The sequence below is a fragment of the Lates calcarifer genome, linkage group LG6, assembly GCF_001640805.2.
Source record: "Lates calcarifer isolate ASB-BC8 linkage group LG6, TLL_Latcal_v3, whole genome shotgun sequence".
Taxonomy (NCBI): domain Eukaryota; kingdom Metazoa; phylum Chordata; class Actinopteri; family Centropomidae; genus Lates; species Lates calcarifer.
The window spans coordinates 18,983,506-19,004,607 of NC_066838.1; the positions used below are offsets into that span (position 1 = coordinate 18,983,506).

Consider the following 21,102-nt stretch of genomic DNA (forward strand, 5'->3'; position numbering starts at 1 on the left):
ACACTAACACTATGTGAACAGGAGTCACTGAGTGTGAAATGGATGCGGCCCCCCAGCCCTGGTGCCATCAGCCTTAGCCAGCTGGCGGTGGTCGCCAGCTCTTCCCCTCCATGCCACTGCCTCCCAAAAACCCTGCACGCTTTGATATCAGCCAGCCCCTGGCTACCCAGACATCTGGAAGTTATTATTCAACCAGAGCACGCCACAAAGCGCCATTTCCATAATGAAACATCACATTTTGTTTCAGCGTCCTGCTTTTCTGCTCCTGCTCTTGCTGCATACATAGTTGTTCCAGCATGTGGTGTGTTCCTGACCCCTGACCCTATGTAGCTCTCTCATTGTCTGTCTGTGTGTTCATAGCTCAGGATCTTTATTAGTTGACACACTGAAAAATCAAGAAGAATAGCCAGTCATTTCACCCTTAACACACTGTAGTTACATACTGAAGCTCATACCATACCAACCAGTGAATCATTTGAAGCAACCTGAATTATAAAAGCATGAGAATGAAGGCCAAGGTATTCAGAGCCAGAACTACATAGTCCTCCTTACACCCACTCCCACTAATAGATCTTTGGTTTGGCTGATGTCCCGCTCCGAATTTCTATTTGTCTCCATGATTCCATGACTGACTTTGTGCCATCTTCTTGTGTTTTCTGACCATGCACAGTACAAAGAAATCAATCAGACAACTATTTATTTTATGGTTTTAAACAGTCTTTAAGCACCAGCTCTCAAGTCTAAATACAAAAAAAAGTTACTTGGACAAGTCAGAAAAATGTCTCTGGTGCCAACAAGGTTAGTTTGAATGACTGAAGAACTGAATCATTCAAGCTAACCTTGGTATTCACTGTATTTTCATCTTTTGCTTACACATAAATCTGAAGTTCAAAGTTTATTGTGGGTTATGAATAACAGGCCTCACTAGACTATGGTTGGGTAGTTCAAAATGGCCTCTGAGGTCCATTTACAAAGGTTTACATATTTTACTGGCAACAATGCCTCGCTTAGCATTCCAAGCCAGTATAGAAAGCAGAAACCCATCACCATGAATTGGAATGAGCAGGCAAAGCAAATAAAGGTAATTAAAGTTTAATTAAGTTCCAGAATTTGCATCTTAATTCTTTGTCATAAATTGGTTTTGGAAAAACTGACATTCAATCCATACCAGCATAGATTTTCTTATTGATATACCAACTATTAACATTATTAGAAAAGGTGCTTGTTTTTACATTGCACATTTTTGATATAGCAATCTTGTTACCAAAACAGTTATACATCCAACAGACATAGAGAAACACTAACATGCTTCTGGTTTTGGTCTTTGGATTAAGTCCAATATTCACTTTTCTTTTAGCTTTCTTTAGTTCTCCACCAAACTCCTGAGGGAAATACCTGGCTCTTATGTTGCTAAAATGCTCCACTATGTTCACCACCTGGCTGTGTACTTTGTCTGTTTGCTGGCTGGTGTTGGCCAGGTAATGAATAGCAGATTTTTAGAATTGCTATAGCTGATAGCTGTGAGACTTTGAAACATTTAAGTTATGGCCCACAAAACCAAAACAATGAAATGAAAAAAGCTATAAAGGTCTGCAGAGCTCAGGGGAAACACAGGGTGGGGTGATACCTCCCTGTGGGTTTGCCACTACAAGTTCCACCTTTCACATTTTAATAAGTCATTTAATCCACTGTCATAAATATATTAATTATAGTTACTTCAAGAGTTATTAATTTCACAGTTTGAAGCTGCTACAAAATTTTATTATCTTTTATTGTTTTATTGTATTATTATCTATGACCAGGAAGTGACAGCTGGTTTCTACCAAAAACTTAATTTGCTTAAAAAGATTTAATGGATCCTTGTCAGTCATGTTTTGTAAGTGATACGTCTATCTCAGCTAGATTTGATCCTGTCAGGAACTTACTGGCCCACGTCCTGTATGAGCTGTTTAGACCTGCACACGGTCCCCTAATCATGTGTGTTTGTCATTACCTAATCTGATTTGCACTAGTACTGATATTGACTATCAGATCTGTCCTTGTGTGGCTCTGTAGTCACAGGGACAGCTAAGCTCAGGCTGCTCAGTCCTCACCTGACCACTGACAGCTTTTAAATAGATGAGAAAGAGTCGAGGACCCCTGAGGTATCCAAGGCACAGGATGTTTTCCAATAACAGCTTATGGCTGAGGGGAATCGCACTCTCCCCTGTGGCAGCGTGATTCTATCACTTTTAACCATGTGCTACTGTTACTTCTTTCTACTCTCCCTCTCTCTCTGTCTCTCCCTCTCTCGCTCTCTAAAACCCCAAGGAGTTTTGACCTGATTCTTGGCAGTTACTATCACTAGACCACTGGAGAAAATATGATAGGAAGAAGAAACTCTGGGATGATAATTGGAGTTTGAAGCATGGTATTTGTGCGTCAGTGCTCGTGCTCAGTAAGTATATAACTCACCTCATTTTCATTTTGTTGAGGTGATGGTGGGTCAATCAGTGCCAGTTGGACCACAGTCTCCCAGACATGTGTGTGTGGACCACTTGCTGTCAGTTTAAACTGAACCGGTTCATCTAGGCTGGCTCCCTCTCCCTGGGCAAAGATGGACCCATCTGTCCGCACGCTGAAGACTGGGTCGCTGCTCCGGAAAACCACCGCTTCGTTACCCATGCAGTTGTCGAACTTCACTGTGAGAAAGGAGAAGTGAGAAGATTTTACTATGCTATTCATTAAAGCAGCTGATTTGTGTGTTAATTATTTAATGAATCAGGCACAAAGTATGTGATAGCATATGGGAATGTCGCTGATAGTGTCGGTCTCACTCATAGACATGCAAACACACACACACACAGTACACCTGCAGTACACACATCAAGGCAACAAGGAGGAGGTATATACAGTAGTAGATTGACTATGTAGAGAGTGCCTGGTTTGACACTGGAGTATTTCACCATTAGTCTCCATTAGTTATAGGTCAAGGATAAGACTCTTGAGAATTATTCTCTACACAGCTGCATGTGAAAAACAATGTTGAGTTATTGTGTGGCATGCATTTACAATGGAGGGGGTGAGATGCATTGTTCTTAATAGAGCTTCAGGCTGAATGTATTTGTAGGTAATCAACTGCAAGAATTACAGAGAAGAAGATATGGTCATTATATAAGCATAACCCTTATTAGCAAACAAAAGTGGCAACTTTTTAAAGAAAAACAAAGTACAAAAGAGAAACTAGAAGACAAATTTCAGGAATAATCAGCAGAAAGTTAAAACTGTCAACCTCTTTTGCAAATGCAGTACATTTATATCCATAAATGTTTAACCTGTACTGTTCTGTCAGGAAATATTGATCCCACTAGTGTTGTGGCATTTAATGGTACCGTGCTTTTTTCTTCCTTGAGTGACAAATACTATGCTTTTAACTTTTAATGTGAAGGACAAATCACTCTATTTCTGATCTTTCTCCGGTTATCTCTGGCATGTGGACTCAGCTCTCAGCCATGAGGTCATCTGCCTTCAATATGATTGCTGCACAGGTCCTCACATCCTCTCTTTTCTACACTTTCGTGTTAACACTAAGATGACAGACCTCGAAGACATACAAGAAAAACTACAAACACTCCGTACAGTACTTAGCACGTCACACCACCATCTCACTGTAAAATATACATTTTGTGGAATGGTTTAAGGAGGACTTGAATGTTTTCTTCTCTCCAAAGAAGCCATGTACATTGCATGTTTTGCCCATTTTCTTCAAATTGCACATTGCAGCTAACTGTTTTCTAAAGCTTTCTTTCACACATCCATTGGTTTCCATTTCAGTGTACTGTGTAAATGTGCTTGCGGAAATCTAAACCTGCTTGACATAGTTGTCACGTCTGCTTACATTCATGTAAAAGGTTTGTTGTTGTTCCGTGGCACTGTAGTTGAAAGTGATTGATTTGAACAGTGTGCTTGTGCATCTTGATTCTGAATTCCACAGTTTTCTCACATGTACTCAGACCCAGGGAGCCAAATTCACTTTTTTACTCCTCACTGGTTCAGTGCGAGAAGATATAAAACTTAAAACCAGAGCTTTTACCTTTGTTATTTGTACAGTCTTAGCACTGTGTTGTCCTGTACTTGGAGGTCACGGCTTTGTAAATGTCTGTATGATATATGTGCAGTTAAGTTACATCAGTTTTATTTCTATAGCCCATTTTTACACTTGTATGCATGTTTTAAGTATGTGTATGCTTCTGTATGAGTATTTCAAATTAATATATGCATATTCATATATACCATGTAACATTTTGCATATTTGTGAGAGCAACAAAGAGTTGTTTTAATTACTACTCAACGAGACACATGCTGCCACACCATATACAGTGCCACAGAAAACAGGGCTCCAATTGCATTAACAGAAATAACAGTTTTATGCAAACTGAACATGAAATGACCCAAAACAGCTATTTGTACTAGATTCATATAAATAATAATGTTTATTGCTATACAGTTAGCACTCCTCATTTCCCTGAGAAAAACAACATCTTCCCAGAAAGAAATATGTCTACATTAAATTTCACCAATTAGGCAGAAACATTAAACAGAGTTAATATAAAAGCCTACTGGGATGTCTTTATGAGCAGGGACTGAATGGACTGAATGAAACTCAAGACTAACTCTTCAGAACATCCTTGCACTCTAAACAAAGTAATGATTGGAAACTATGGCAAATATGCAACAAATGAACTTGAAATTTAAAAATGTCCTTATTCACCCCCATCAAAACTGAGCATTACATGCAACAGGGATGAGCAATAATGCAGCTCAGCTACTGCAGAAACAACAGACAGACACGTAAAGATGGAGGTCAATGCAGAATAGAGCTTTCTCCAGTGAAGATATCAAACACTTTTTCTGTCACATTAGTACCAGCTATGCTCTATAAGTTGAACCTATGGAGCTTTCGGTGTTGTCAAGGCACTTTCGTGTTTTGTGATCTCTTATGAAACTCTTCAGTTCATGAGAAGATGAGTCATAGAAGTGTATCACATCTTGGCTCCTCATCCTCACTTCCTTCCTCCCTCATGGCACCTGTGACCTTCCCTCTCTGGGATTACACTGTCTAGACGGCATAACGTAAGAAACCCTGAGCCGAGGGTCGTAACTCACTGCTTCATCTTCTCTTTCTTTCTTTCTTCCCACGTCCGCACAACAGCTGAAACAAGGCTTCCATTACAGAAAGTACACTGCAAGTAAATCCGGCTTTTTGTTCTGTCTGGCCCTAAATATGCCTGTGATCATGTCAGTACCCTCCTCTGTAAGTCCAGACAGCCACTCAGAGCTCAGTCAGAGGGGACAGCTCTTCAACAAATACTCTGTCCACTGAGTGAAGCAGGTGCTGCACAAGTGTCCTGGTCTAGACAGGAGGAGACATAGGAGATGGATTACATCAACCCAAAAGGCAGAAAAGCCTCTTCTGTTCATCAGATTGCTTCTCTCTTTGTTTTGCTCAACATTTCCATCCCAAACAAAAAAAGGTTTCAAAAAGCTGTCTTGCTCCCCCTCGTTTGTTTCATTTCTTTCCCTTTTGTCTAATCTCATTTCTCCTACCATTATTTTTGCAGATTCTCAAAGATTAGATTCGGATGGTGGGGGGGCGACAATAACAAACACACCAGTTGGCAAACATGTGTCGGTGCAAATAGAGTTTTGGAAGGCTGCCTGATTACATTAACAATGAGAAGAAGTCAAAAATCTAACTCAAAGTATGCTTTATTGTATTTCTAAGTGCTCATATCTGCGAAACAGTCAAACACCGGGAAAAAAAAACACAAGCAGCAGGTGGTCTGTTGCCCCCTCTCTCACTGTCCTCCAATTATTGTCTCTTCGCTCTCGAAGCTAGGCATGCAGCCAGTGGTGCAGCAGTATTGCGGTCATAGCTAGAAGAGGCCTGTAGGCTGAAGCTTCACTCTGAGGGAAGGGATATTCGAGGGGGGTATCTTCCAGTATATAAAATATATAAAAAGGTGCATTATTTGTGGCCTTCTTGCAGAAGGAAGCACAATGTTTGGATGCATGGATTTAATGTAGTTCAGGTCTAGTTTACAACCTTTTTTTTTTTTTTGTGATAATAAAATCAGAGCTGAGACAACGTATTTCAATAATCACATAATCATTTAAACAGTTTCAAAGAAAAAACAGCAACAATTGTCTGGATACAAGTGTCAATATTTTCTGCTTCTCCTCTTCTTCTATCATAGGAACCTGAGCATTATTTTTGGGGGGAAACAAGACATTGTAAGATGTCACCATGGACTCCTTGTAATGGGCCCTTTTTACTATTTGCTGACATTTTATAGACAAGAGAATTAATTGATAAAATAATCACGGATTCCAGCCCTAGATACAATAAGCTATGTATCCTTTTTTATGCCTTAGTCCATGGCTTTTTTTGCTTTTGTCCTTCTTATTTTTTCTTATTCTGATTCTATAATATTCATAGATAATAATAGAGCAGGCCAGGAAAGAGAATTGCCTTAAGCTGTGACCTCCCCGGTGGTGATTTCACATGCTGCTCACTATTTGTTTGCTGGTAACAACAACAACAACAAAAAAGTATAATAAGAAACTATAATAGAGTAAACTCAAGGCCTTTTCAATTTAGTTGTGCTCCTTGATGCACAACATGTAAATCTCACTGAAAAGCATCTTAAACTAAATAATTTCTTTCATACATGCTCAGGTATGTTTCAGTGAAAATCTGTAAAAGTCAAAATCAATGAGGCAATAAATAATGAGGTATGTAGTAGTGTGTAGACTGTAGGTGTATAATCAGCCCCGTGTGTATGTATGTCTGTGTGTTTGTGTGTGTGTAGTCATTTATTTTCTATGATTGCCTGCGTGTCTCAACAATGACAAGCTGAACTAACTGCACCAATACCCACACACAAATGGAGTGACAGGCTGTGCATAGAGTACCCAGAGGGTCTTGTTCTTCTACCAATTAAAGAAAAAGACAGTGCCAATTTTACCCCTCCATCAACACACACACATACACACACACACACAGACACACACACAAACCTCCAATAGCTCCTCTTTCACTCAGTTGGGTCGATACTGCTATAAGAGAGATTATAAAAATCGGCCAACAACAGAGCAATGAAGCCCAACGGCACAGTGCTGCACATTAACAAGTCGTCTAAAGCAGTGGGCCCAGGTTGTGCATTGATCTGGCAAATAACACCAACACCCCAGTGTGCCAAGCAGCCAGCCTAGCACTTCTCCTCTGTCTAGTCAATGTGGGCAGTCACACCCCTGAAATGTTACAAATACTACCATGTGTGTTCCCACACAGGGAGGGAACATATCCCATGATTTTTTTAAAATCACAATTACTTGGAGGGCAGGGAAAATGGTGCTCTGTGTGTTGCTTGAATGATATCACGTCCTGAGCCTCATCCTCACTTTTCTCCGCACTTTTTTAATTAAAGTTCGCTTTTCCCTCCAACAAGACAAGGACAAGAAGGAGAGGAATGCTGAAAGGAGGTGTGACCTTCTTGTGGTGTTCTCTGGACAGCCTGACAGGAAGTAGGTGACAAGTGTTGAAAGGGAAGTGAGAAAGGGATACAGTCAGGGGAGAGGAAGAGAGCTGAGGAGTGACAGAAAGAAGGTGAGAGGAGAGAGGGAGAAGGGAAGGGCAGGGAGGAAGAGAGTGAGAGAGATGGATGAGAGGATAGAGAGTGTGTGGAGGTGGCAATCAGAGAGACAGTGAAATGAATGAAAGAACATTAAAGTGGAGAAAGGAAATGGGTAAAAAGCTCATAGGCAGATTGCAGTTGCTAAAGTGGAGATCTCCAGAGGCTGCGGAGTTTATAGCTGCAGCCATTTTAATTGTGGTGCACTGGATTCCTCAGATGTCACCCTGCCCTGCAAAACAGTAAAGAAAACACTTTTTACTGGTCCTGGGTCAGACTAATCTTCACTACAATCAGGCCCATTGAGAACAAGAGGGGAGGAGAGAGAATGAGGGGGATAAAGAGGATCAGGGGGAGGAGAGAGGAATGGGAGCTGAGGTGGAGGTGGAGGCTGGAGAGGGCAGTGGATGGGGCCCTGGCACTGGAATACTGGCTCAGTGAACTGGCTCTCTCTCACACAGGCACACTGGAATGGATGGGATGCTCAGATGGCTGTTTAAACAGGTTAATTGTGCTGGCCTCCCGAGAGATTGGGACAGATGGATAGATGGATAGAATGAGAGAGGAGAGAAAGAGAGTGCAAAGGAGTGACAAAGGGAGAGCGATGGAGCAACGAGAGATGGAAACAGAGGGCGGGATGAAGAGATGGATGGTGAGAGACGAGTATGGCTGCTGATCAGAGGCACCATGGGGAGTGTGCAGTCTAATCAGAGTAGAGCGGAGCTCTACAGTGAGCTAAGCCCTCAGTGACTGGCTAAACAGAGCCAGGTCCACTGTCCACTACTGATAGACTATGAAGGGAGAACAAACTTGTGATGGAAAGGCGTTTAAAGCAATGTTAGAAGCCCATCAGGGAACAGGTTCATTGAAGCCAGTCAGGGAGACTGGCTCATCCCTCCATCCTTCCCAGAAACCTACAAAGAGATGATAGCAGTGACCAGCTCCCATTTCAAAGAAGCTCACAGTGTGCAAGCACACACAGATACATAAAGAGAGAGAACATACACTGGACACAGAGCCATTTCAAACTCTGCATTAGCATCCAGAAATAGAGTGCAGAGACAATACATCAAACCAAATATGTATTTTCCAACATCCTTTTTTGTGAGACGAATCGGAGGATGTACGTAGATTACAAATGTATTAAGTACTACAAAAAACTAAAAGCTACTTATCAGTCAAACATGCATCAAAGCAAAGCTTTGTTTTAGTACAGCTTTTCAAAGCTGCTTCTACTGGTTCACTTATCTGACTGTTTTATGGTTTTTTTCACATTTTATGTCCACATGAATTTGAGAAGTTCAGACATTGACTTGCTGTCATGTTTGACAACTACAAAGCCACAACAAATCCAAAACACACTTTTAATGAGGTGCAAGTTTTTTAAACTCTTTTCAATTCCCACAGGCAAAACACTGATGGCTAATGTTAATCATAGCTTCACAAAGTTTACTGTTTAACTGTTGTTCAGTGGTGATAGACTGAAAGAAGCTTTATTTGGTTGGGAGGAAATTAGAAGCTGTTTCCCCCGTCTCAACTCTAAACTTTGCTTGGTTATACAGCAACACTGTACTGCTGCAGCAGCCTATGTACCATAAAGTGAACATAGAGTTGTGTGTGTCCTGTATATGGATGGCCTGTGGGCTATGTAAAAGCCTTTACCGTTTTGTTTGGTTGAACACCAATACACTTAACTTCACCGCTCCACTGTGTCTGGGTGAAAATTCAAAATGTCAGCATGAGATATTAGGCTGTAGATACCCCAAAACACTTCTCTTGGTTTTCTAGAAAATCTTATCTGTTATTACTGTCTTTCTACATTGAATTTTAACCATATGAATGAGAGAAAAGCTAGGATACAAGGAAGGACTTGAGGCAAAGACAAAGCTACTAATAGCAGTGTGCGTGTGCACCACTGTGTAAATCTGGGGGCACTCCTGCAAGTGTGGAGGTCATACTCCTCCTCAGAACATCTGCGTTAATTTTAAACCTCTCTGTCAGCAACGATTAAACACCAATTAAAAAGATGCTGTGCGTGGACAGTGTGGTGTTGTTTAGTTCAGCTAACTAGTTTTTAATATGGCTTAAGAAAAATATCTTTGAGCTGCAGTGCAAAGTCAATTTTCTTTCATTTTAAGTCACTTGAAATGGTTTTGGCCATTTTTAATTCAAATGGAATTAGTACTATCACTTGCCAACAAAGCTTTACAGCAAAACCTCTGCTTATTCTGATTAAAAGGTCCACACGTTGTACTTAAATAGTGAGGGTGAAATGTCATGCAACATGAATTGATTATCCTACCTGACCATCTCGACTGGCTTTTTTCAGAGCTAAAGCCCTGTTGGATGGCTAATCAAGGGGCTGCTGCTGCTATAACTGTGGTTGGTTAGTCATGGAAGGGGACTAGTGCTAACAGGCTGGCTGATCTCAGAGCTGCTGGAGATTTGGCATGCACACTGCTGGATAATAACACAGAATTATTTTTGTCTGTTCACATACTTTGGGCTCAGCTTTTAGGTTTTTGGTCAAACTTTCTGCTGTGTGAAACTGACCAACCAACATCAGTAATGAGTTCAGTGCAGCAGTCAGATCGAACCAGATGCAATTTTGAGACTTCATAGGCTGCTAGAGGCTGATAGACATGTAGTCTCTGTGCACACTGATGGCCCACGTGTATGCACAAAAATGTATAAACTGAGAAATCAATACTGTACATGCACATTCATATGCATATTCACAGAGAGATCAACCACAAAGACCACAAAGACAATGTTTTTGACTAATCAGCATCTCCCTAATGACTGATTAGTATTCTTTCAAACAATCACAGAAGTGCTTGATTGGCCTTCATCAATTCTCAGCCACCTCTCGCAGCAAGGGGAGCTGAACTGTTGCCTGAGCTGGTATCGGGAGTCCAAACAATCACAGTGTGTAACTGCCTGTAAATAAAGAAAAACATATAGTATGGAGACACAATGCCAACAAATATCTGTGATCATGACCAAAACTATGGTTTTACATGAGCATAACTCTCTCAGTAACTACAAGATTGCCTGTTGCTATCACATTGTGGCCACATTTGTCCTGCTTTGTGCATTTGCCCCTATAATGAAAACCAAAGACTCTGTTTTCTGTTTTCTTCTGTTTTCCTCATTCTGTATTGTTTTGATTAACATTCATTTCCTTCTTCTTCTCCTCCGCATTGTGGTGAGATATGAAAAATGGAAGACAGACGGAAAGAAAGCGAGACCGCAAGAAAGAGAGAGAGAGTGAGAAAAAGAGAGAAAATCAAGTCTTTTGGCAATTAGGGCTGGCTTTAGTAGTGATTAGGAGAGAAGGCAGTAAAAGAGAGAGAGGGATCAGGCCGAATAAAGCCTCTCCCAGGAAGAGAAAATTCCCTTTGTAGAAAAAAAGGAGAGGAACTAACAGCAGAATGAATGCAAGCACTAACTTCCCCAACTTTTTCTTGCAGTTGTGGGTCTGTGCAGTGCTGAACAGCACATTTAACACACACAAACTCACACACACGCAAACACAATTAACATAGTCAAGAGGTATTTACACAGCAAACCACAGCTCACATCCCTATGTTGCTCTCATTCCCTCACAGCAGTCATTTGGCCTTTTACCCTGCCTTTCTGTGGTTATTGGGTGGAGGGGGCAAACTCTAAAATGCTCTGGCGGTTGTGGTCCAGTGCGTTTCCTGGATCGATAGCCTACAAATTCAATGATGGATTTGATACGTACAGTATAGGTTATTGTTCCCTAGAGAACTTGGCCCAGATTTTGTATCCCTACTGTATGCACTGCTATATACAGGCATAGCCTTAAGCCCTGCAGCAAGAGATCTGATACAGTCTGACCAAGAGGATTTCACACACAGAGGAGTGCAGCAGATGTGTGTGTTTGAGTAACATGGTCTGGAGTCTGCAGGACTGTTCATGGCTCCATGACGATGGTTTAGGTAGTGTTAATAGTTACATAAGGCTGGACTAAGACTGAGGAAGGATGACAGTTGTCTTGTCTTGGTGAGCAGAGCATTTACTCTGACAGAGAATGCTGCTGTCAGCAGTTTGAATCAAGTCAGGTTCTGAAGGATATGGGTTTGCTTTTCAGCATTCTAATTTTGCTAACCTTACTCTTCCCCTTTGGTCTGTTCAGACCACTACGATCTTAAGGCCAGCATATCTATGTGTGTGTGTATTTGTGTTTGTGTGTGTCCCTTCCTCCCCAGCCCTTATATCTATCAACTACCCCTGGAACAGCTCCCAGTCACCAACCAATCCCAATCCACTACACCCACCACTGCGTCTCTTAATATTTTCTGTCACAGTGGAAAACAGGAGGAGAAATGCAGATACACAAGCACAAAAAGACAGCTTAGTACAGGCCATAACAAACAAAGGCGTCAACTTTGCCTTTATTTCAGTGTTTGCCTGCAAGCATCAAATATGCTTGTTGTAAAGAAAAAGAAATCATTTTCATATTGTTTTCTCAAGCTTCCCCAAGGAAGCAAACAGCACAAAATTGCTTTCCCCAACTGCTGGAGGAAATACAGGCTGTATTTCTCAAATCTAATCAACATCTCTCCATCACAACTTTAAGAAAAGGTTCTGTTTTTGCAATTGTAGGGGTCAGAGCATAAACCAGAGAAGTCCCTCAAGCCTTTAAACTGTGGAAAAACATACATGTAATTACACAATGTGTATGGAGGATAAAGAACATGGTCTTTCAGTAGTAATAGGCTATATCACTTCTGTTTTTTCCCCCTTATACAATAGCTATCAGGCTGCGATCCCTGAAATCCAGGAGCTGATGGTGGACTGCGATGGCTGAACCATGCAATTAGTGGTTCTGAAGTTTCACTGAGATAGGAACTAGCTGAGTTCAACAAACGGCCAAGTCAGTGACATGACTCCAAGAAAGACTAAAAGCCCTTGAAATACAGAGCTTGTACAACTGTAACACAATGAAGTAAATGATACCTAGACTTTTTCAAATGTTACACTTTGTATTCAGATAACTGGGTCTGTATGAACCATTTAAACTTAAAAATTAACTTTAAAATTAATAAATAAAAAAAATGTATACAGCTTATGAACTGAAAAATCAGCTGTTGTCTGTCATTGCTAATGCAGCTGTTGGATAAACACAGGCTAGCTCAGTATCTGAAGGAATTGTATGCGTATTGGACTTCATGATTTATGTCCAATGCCAACAGTGCAGGTAGTGTGGCCAGTATCATGAGGCAGAAAGTAACCTCACTGATTTCTAACTCCACATCACCAGATTGTTTTCATTTTCAAAATTACAGTTTTCATCCCCAACCTACCTTGACTCAAGTAACATCACAAAAAGGCTTTTTACAATACAATACAATAGTCCTAAAGACTGTAAACAGATTTTGGTCCTAAAATTAGTGGGTTGACTTGAGATCCTGGTCACATTAAACTCATACCTCCCATTGGGGTAAGATACTATGATTCAACAAATGACAGAGGTCACCTGTGTGTGTGATTACATACAGGATTATGTGAGTGTATAAACCTGTAAGCTAGAGTACAGTGTCATAGAGCAAGCTAAAGGAGAAACATTAGTCACTGATGATTACTAACAACATCCTCCTGAGGGCATCAGTGCCATTACGTGTGTGAGTACATGATGTTTTTCTATTATGTAGCAGCACTGAACCTTCTTGTGGGCTGAACGAGTGGCCTTTACGAGGAAGTGACTGATGGGTCTTAAAACTGTCAGCTAAATGTGTTCTAGGGCTTGTACACTATAACAGGGCCAAGCCCAAAGAATGGCCGAGCTGAGTGGCTTTAGTGTGTTTGTGCATCTATATTAATGTGTTGTGTGTGTGTGTGTGTGTGTATGTTTGTGTGCACACACACAGGTTGAGTGGTCCAAATATCTCTCCTGTGGGTGAAAGTGTGAAATACAGGAACGCTTTCCTGCAACTGTTGATAAGGTGCACACTGATATGACGATCCTGTCAGGTAACACCCACAGCAACCACTCTTAAACTCACTCTCAAACAGACACACACACACACAGCATAGACAGAGAATCACAGAAGCTGGAGGCTGAAGGAGGCTGGCAGAGAAGGGCTCCCAGAGGTACAAACACAGACAGCAGTGTAACAGCCTACCCTCTCCCCTACCTCCCAAAAACAAATCCTCCAGAACACACAAACAAACACATATGCTTTGCAAACAAATGCACATATATCATTTGTCAGACTGTCAGAGATGCGGCACTAACCTTCATTGCAGCTAATTGTTGTGCAATCTAGCAGGAGAAGGCCCTGGAGCTCCATTGGAGAGGCCACACGCCACATGTGGTGTTTGTCTATGTGTAGGCTTTTATGAGCGGAGGGCAAGTGTGTGTCTCAGTTTGTCAGCATGAGGGATATGAACATGAATGCATGCACTTGTGCACCAGTGTGAGCTTAGTGTGTGTGTGGTCTGCTTATGGTATGTTTTGTGTGTACAGGGGAGATAAATTAGCAGTGCTAGCAGGTTGCTCTGACAAGTCCCGTTAATGAGAACATCCTCCGGAGCCTTTTGGGCCAGGGAGAGAAACCAGGGGCCGTGATCATCTGTTCAGACTGGAAGATGGCATGGAGGGAGGGAAGCTGCAGAACGGCAAAAAGCCTGCATGATTAGACCACACCATCTGCAGGAGAGGTGCTAATGTGTAGTTGGAAGTATGAGCAGAGGAAAAAGGGAGAAGAAAAATATGTATACTGTAGAAAAAGAGGACCCCCAGAGGAAATGTTGTACAGAGACAGTTGGACATAAAGTGAACTAGAGTAAGCTTTTGCATTTAGCCTGGACAATTCCACACTATGCACTGCTAATGCTAAAAAAGCATTTGGCACTTAGAAGTGAGACAGCCTCTAGGCAAACATGCTTTAGTGATGTACAGCATCGTAACAAAGTCAAAAATTGCCAAAGGCGGATTGTCCCCATAGGGTGTGTGACAGCTCCATTTGACTGAGTGAAACAGAGTTAAACATGTTATGACAAAGCTGCAATGTTGTATCAAAAATCTGGCATGTAAAATAATACAATACTTTGAAAACATTATTCTGTCAAAATGTCTGACTTATGTGCAGTGTGTTAAGTGTATTTCATGCAATATGTCTATACATCTCTGTGGGTGTGTACTGTATACATACAATGTGTGTGCACACACACACAAAACACACACGTGCTTGTGACAAGTTGCCAATTTGGCTACAGTTGACTCACCTACACCTAGCTTGGTAGGGCAAAGCTAACTGGCTCCTTGTGAGTTTTGGAAATCACAAACCAAGTAGAGGGGTTTAGAAATGCATGAGGCGCTCCGCTGTGTAGCATTACCATGATTCATCTTCACACAACTGCAAAAGCTTGTGATAATCGCTTTAGCTAATCCTTGCACGCTTCAGGCAAACAAGCATGGAGAGAGTGAAGGGGTGGTTTGGAGAGAGTGAAGGGGTGGTTCTTTAACCCTGGGGGGTGGACTGAACTGGGTGATGATGCTGGTGTAGGTGCAACATGGTCAGGGTTGAAGGTGTGTGTTTTTTATGTACTTACATTTATGTATGTGTCATAGCATGGCATTAGTAGTCCTCACAAGTACACTGAACTATGTTAAATTCAAATCAAACTGTCAAGTGGAAATGAAACATGAATGCAAGATGTGAAGCAGATGAAATCCAATGAAATTCTATCATTGGTTGCTCCAGGTCTGTTCCTGCCAGTTAATAAATGTGTGAGTTTAGGATGTTTGGGTGTGATTCTTGTGCACACATGTGCAATCAAAGGGCACAGTTACTGTATATGTGTGTGTGTGTTTGTATAGCGTCATGGCCTAGGTTCAGATCTGTGCATCTCTATCCAAGCATATCCATCACCATCTATTGCTCCTTCAACACAAACATCTCTCATTCTCAGCCCTGCCTGGTTACAAAGCCTCACCTACGCTGCTTCTATTCCTAGACTTTGGATGCCTCCAGTAGAGCGAAAGCGCAAAAGGTTTACACCCAGACTGACACCTTCCTGGGATATGGCCTATAGACATGGCCAGAGGATCACCTCATTAGCATCAGAAGGCTCTGCTCCCTGACAAGCGAGACTTCACTGCACTTCTCTCACAAAATAATGAGCAAATATAACCTCTAATGGCTAAATATAGGTGAGCGTGGTCTCAAGAGACTTGGAGCAGAAACTGTACACCATGAGAGGTGTCTCGGTCCTTTCGAAGTTTCGTTGTGGTGTGGGCGTGAAGAGTGCACAAAGTAAACAAAAGACTTTAAGAGGAGGAAGTGATAGTTGAACAGTGTTTGATGAGAGCTCTTAGCCCGTAGCTATAGCGCATTAGGCACAGATGAGCCACAGCCAGCTCCCACACTGTTAATGTGGAACACATTACAACTGCACAATGAGTTATGATTGCCATTAAAGAGCAAATGATTCAGACTTCACAGCTGGATTTAAAGGGCTGCCACCGCTGTGCCCTGTCCTTTCTCAGTCCTGCCCACGCTTACTACAGTGACACTCTGGTGACAATCACTCCGCTATACTCACCTCACAGAGTGAATCCACTCACATTTGGCAAGCTTTTCCACTTTTGTGAATGCATATACAGTATACTTTGTGTTTTTATATTTGAGTCATCCTGCACGTAAGCAACCTTGAGCTGCGAAGTGCATGATTACACTGACTGTGTGCAACATAATAAATAGCTACTTTGTGCACCTAGGTGAGCTTAACCTCCTCTCTCTCTTTTGAAAGATCCCAATTCTTTTTCTCCATCTGCTTCTTTCAGAGCTAGCAGGAGTCCCAATAATGGCATCATGCATTTTGGAAAGCCATGAGGGAGCAGTACATGGAGGCTAGTGGGGAGAGAGAAGGGGAAGAGGTGGGAAAGGGTAGAGTCACAGACGAAGAGACCTCTCCTCCAACTGCTCTCTCTCTCTATTTCTCTCTCTCTCGCCCACATGATCTATCTCTCCCTCTGGGGCCAGAAGGCTAGCTGTGAAATGAATGAGAGGCAAAGCGTGGGCAGGCGCTAACGCTAAGATAATGACGCCGTTTTGTCAGCCCTGGCCTAAAGCTCTGTCTCTTAGGCACATGAAAGAGGAGGGAGACGGCAGGACAGTGTGATGGAACACAGGCTACATGGTCGTGAGCTAACAGCAATGAGCGTGCGTTTTTCAAGTCTACAGGCGTCTGCAGTTGACAGGACAGAATAGCGTTTGATTCGGCCGTTTGATCCCCACAAACACAGCAAATAGGCTAAGGGAGCTTTCACACTGTGTCAAGAGTGTCAGTGGTCAGAAACCTCAACCGCTTCTCTCCATCTACAAGGCAGTTAGGGAAAGCTGTGAGCAATTACAGCAAAGAGAAAAGTTTCCCAAGAACATGTAATGAGAAGTATTTGAGGTGGAAGACAATTTCTGCAGTCTGGTTTTAATACATGGACCCAAGTGAGCTGGCCTCGACCGCTGTGGAGAAAATAAAGAGAGGGAACCTGCATTTTGTTATTAGGCTGCGATTCGAACTGTGAAAAGTTAACCAAATGAAACCATCAAAGCAACGATTGGTACTAATTATCACTGCTGTTTAACATCAGAGAAACAAAACAAACAAACAAACAAACACACACTGCAAATATTAAATGTGTTCTCCATGGGTTAGATTGAGCCTCATTTATTTTAAGTCCTGCTGGAACATGATTTGTGGGCCTGCGGCAGATACGCCCAGATGCTTAGTTACGACTAACAGTAAGATACTAATGTATGAGATAGACGACATAGCTAGAAATCATAAGTGCAGCTTGAAGCAGATATTAGATCTGTGACAACACAGTAACAGGATGAATGCTGCATTGCACGAGACACAGCACAAAGCGCCTGTCTGAACAATTCGAACATATATCATATTCGGTGACTGAGTCAGATTTTGCATCTCACGAGCTGCTAATATGAGTAACGATGCCAGGACGGAGAGGAGAAAAGTTTATCGTTCAATAAATCACTGAGTTTTTTTGGCAAGTCTCTCCCTGAGTCACTGAGTCCTCTCTCTCTGTCACAGCAGATCACTGACTGAACAACAGCACAGTAAGAGACAAAGGCCCTGTCAGTGCCTCATTAGGCTGCTCATTAGGAAGCTGGCTGTATATTCAAACATTCTCCACGGCTGACCATTTGAGTCAAGGCTAAGTCATCTCTCTTGCTCTCGCTTGCAAGGCAGAGAGCTCGAGGTCAGTAGGATCCGTCATTATTAGTTCCGTTACATTTTCTCTGACTGGTTTGGATCTAATGACCTGATCCTGGGGTCAGACAGCCTCAGGCCCTGTCTGCACGCGTAACTTTCTCTCCTCTAAGATCCAACTTTGCATTCATCTTGATGCTGTAAACCACTTTCCTTCATTTCGTTACATGACCCTTGCCTGCAGGCTCCTGACACTGTAATTGGAAGTGAACCACGCGCTTCCACCATTCAACTGCGAGCACTTGTTGTCTGTTTATGATAGTGTACAGTACGCATCTCATCATTCACTGACCTGAACTGCAGTGCTTGATCATTAGTGTGACTCCTTAAAAAATAAGAGGAAAAACAGACATTATTGCTGCACACATTACTTGATATAAAGACAGGTGTCAGTCAGGAGTACATCTGGTTTATTGCCGGTGAGGCAGCATTGATGTTAACAGTGGGTTGAGTCCCAGATTTACTGGTTGCGGTCAAGAAAAGGACATGCGGAGGAGGTGGCACATGTCTACTACTGCCAGAACAAGCTATCTGCCCTAGTGTTTGGCACCTGCCTGTCTGGCAGCCATGTTACCAACTGTGCATTAACCCTCCCCCCTCCACGTGCCTCCCTAAATAATCCATATTCCTCTGAAGATTTTTGTACAGATAACACTCACTCATTATACATCTTGCTCCAGACATAACTTCTTTCACTTCTTCACCCTTTGTGACTTTTTGAAAGTGTGCTGCCTTAAAACAGAGCTACAATATTGTCTCTCTGAAATATTTGTGTCCTTGTGTGCACATCTTTTCTTGTTGGGCCCTCATAATACATCAGATCGGCTTCAGCTAGATTCTACAGGTCTCTGACCTCTACTGGAGGGATAAGCACCATTCTTCCAAAATATATTCCTGTATTAGTGCATGATGGTGGTGGTGAGTGGTGTTGAAAACCTCCTACAGAATACCCTTCAGGTGTTTGATTGTGTTCTGGTATCTGCAAAGGCCATAACATATGATTCACAGCATTTTGATACTCATCAAACCATGCAGTGACCCTTGGTGCCCTGTATGGAAACATCTGTATTTTTATGATCCTCTACTCAGTTATTCAGTTTTTTTCCTCTTTTTGTGTTTACTGAGAGAGAGAGAGAGAGAGAGACTCTGAATCATATCCTTGTATCAACTGGACATTGTGAAAGGCAGAGCATCTAATAATGAGAATAGTCAGTACTCAAACAAGTTTATTTATTCTTTTCATTTCCTGTCACAGCAGGCAAAGGGAGTGCTAGTAAAAAAAACATCAAACATCAAATCTAAGGAGAAAAACCTGCTCAACAGTGATGCTGTTTGGAAAAGAAAGGATATATAGAATATATAGAAACAGGGGATGAAGAAAAAGGCTAGAAAGCTAGAGTCATTAATTGTTCTTGGCCCGGGTCCTGTGGATACTTTGGCCGTGCAGGGGGGCATTTGAGGAGAAAGGTGAGAAAAAACAGCAGGGGTGGAAGAGGAGGTGTGGATGCAATTAAAAGGCAGGGTCAGAGGTAAGGGAGGATTGTGGGTGATTAATGCCCCAAGCACTACAGACAACCTCAACTGACACACCAAAACACACACATTCTTATACCAGAAACTTCCTCTTTGTTGTTATTCTGGAGTTTAAAGTTCTTCTGTTCCCGTAAATTCAGCTCAAAGTGAGGCCTTTCATTAAGCACCATTCTTTCAAATATTTTACCTGTGGACACCACTCAGTAATGGCCTGTGGGTTCAAAACTCTCTCAGAGGTTACAGCAATGGCAATGCAAGTTGAAAAGCCCTTTCCCACCACACTCCGTTATAAATTAAGTTACATCAGTAAAGTAAGTCCCTAGTCACAATGAATTGTTTTTTTCACACTTAAATGGTAATATTGAATAAAAGAATAAAGAACTGTAGAAGCCTAATCTGTGTGCTCATTTGTTTTTTTGTGTGTGTGTTCTACTTGCTTAATCTGCCTTTTCCCTTCACAGTGGGTTAGAGCGGTGGCGCACACTTACAGAGACATAATGAGTGTATCTTTGTGCCATAATTACTGGGTGCAACACAAACTGTCGATACACTTGAAAGGATGAGCTTCCACAAACACATGACAAGACATGGACAAAAACACACACACACACACACACACACACACACACACACACACACACAGTTTGTCACGAGCACACACACATGCTGAAATGCACTAGGAGCAGAAAGTATAAATGGCTTTCATACAATCATTGATCTGTCCATTCAGCTGCTTCACAGCCGGACAAAAGATGAAAACAGCACTTTTGTTTATGCTGCTGGAAATGGTGAGCTTGTGTGGAAAGAGAAGGGGAGGAGAGAAGGCCACATCGATATGAGCCAAATGGCTATTTCTTGTTACAGTCCAGGACACTTGTGTGTGAGACAGGAGACAATAGGCCTTGACTACTAAAGTGCTGGAGGGAAAATGAGGAGAGAAGCAAAATCAAATTGATATGTCTCACAACAGGATTAGCCATTGGCTCAATTACCAAATGAAGATTTAGTGATTTGTTGTTAGAGAAAAGGTAGGTGTTCTGCTATTTGGCTGAGGCCATGTGTTTTTATGATGCCCTGTGGGCATACTATATTTAGTATACAGTACAGCCACCTCTCACAAACCTTCATTCACTCTGCCACACCAGGAGAGGGAAGATTAGATTATTAGTATATGAAGCTGGAAAAAGCTATTTGGCACAGAGGTTTCAATTGATCCTCTGACACTGGGGGCTGTAGACAAAAATGTAGTGAATATATTGTTGATATTGGACTGCAGTATTACAATTTTTGGTACAGCATCACATCAAGAGAAATTTGAGTGTTAACTGGTAATTTAAAATTAATCAGTCAGTGAGGTCAAGATCAAGCATGATCTGGAAATTGGTGCACACATACTGTGAGCTTAGTTTTGGCGTCTCTGCAGTATTATCTTTCATGAAAAGTTTTGTGTTGTCTACTGAGAAAACAATAAAAGCTTTAATAAAGGTGATTAATACCCAAACTTATAAAGCAAATTTCAAACCAGCAAACTTCAAGGGGGGCAAAACACAACTGTAGAAAATCCAAAATGAATGGAGTTATTTGAAAATGGTAAGTGATGACAACACAGACAAAATCAACCAAAACACTG

At 41.8% G+C, this 21,102-nt stretch overlaps 1 protein-coding gene across 2 annotated transcripts in view; it reads right to left on the bottom strand.

Moving 5' to 3' along the window:
- The window catches only part of LOC108900190 (cadherin-4), a 247,446-nt gene that overhangs the window by 100,654 nt on the left and 125,690 nt on the right, over positions 1-21,102 (bottom strand). For both annotated transcript variants that reach the window (XM_051071313.1, XM_051071314.1), the window contains exon 4: positions 2,455-2,681. In XM_051071313.1, coding sequence (XP_050927270.1) covers positions 2,455-2,681 — 227 coding nt within the window. The remainder of the gene's footprint in view (positions 1-2,454; positions 2,682-21,102) is intronic.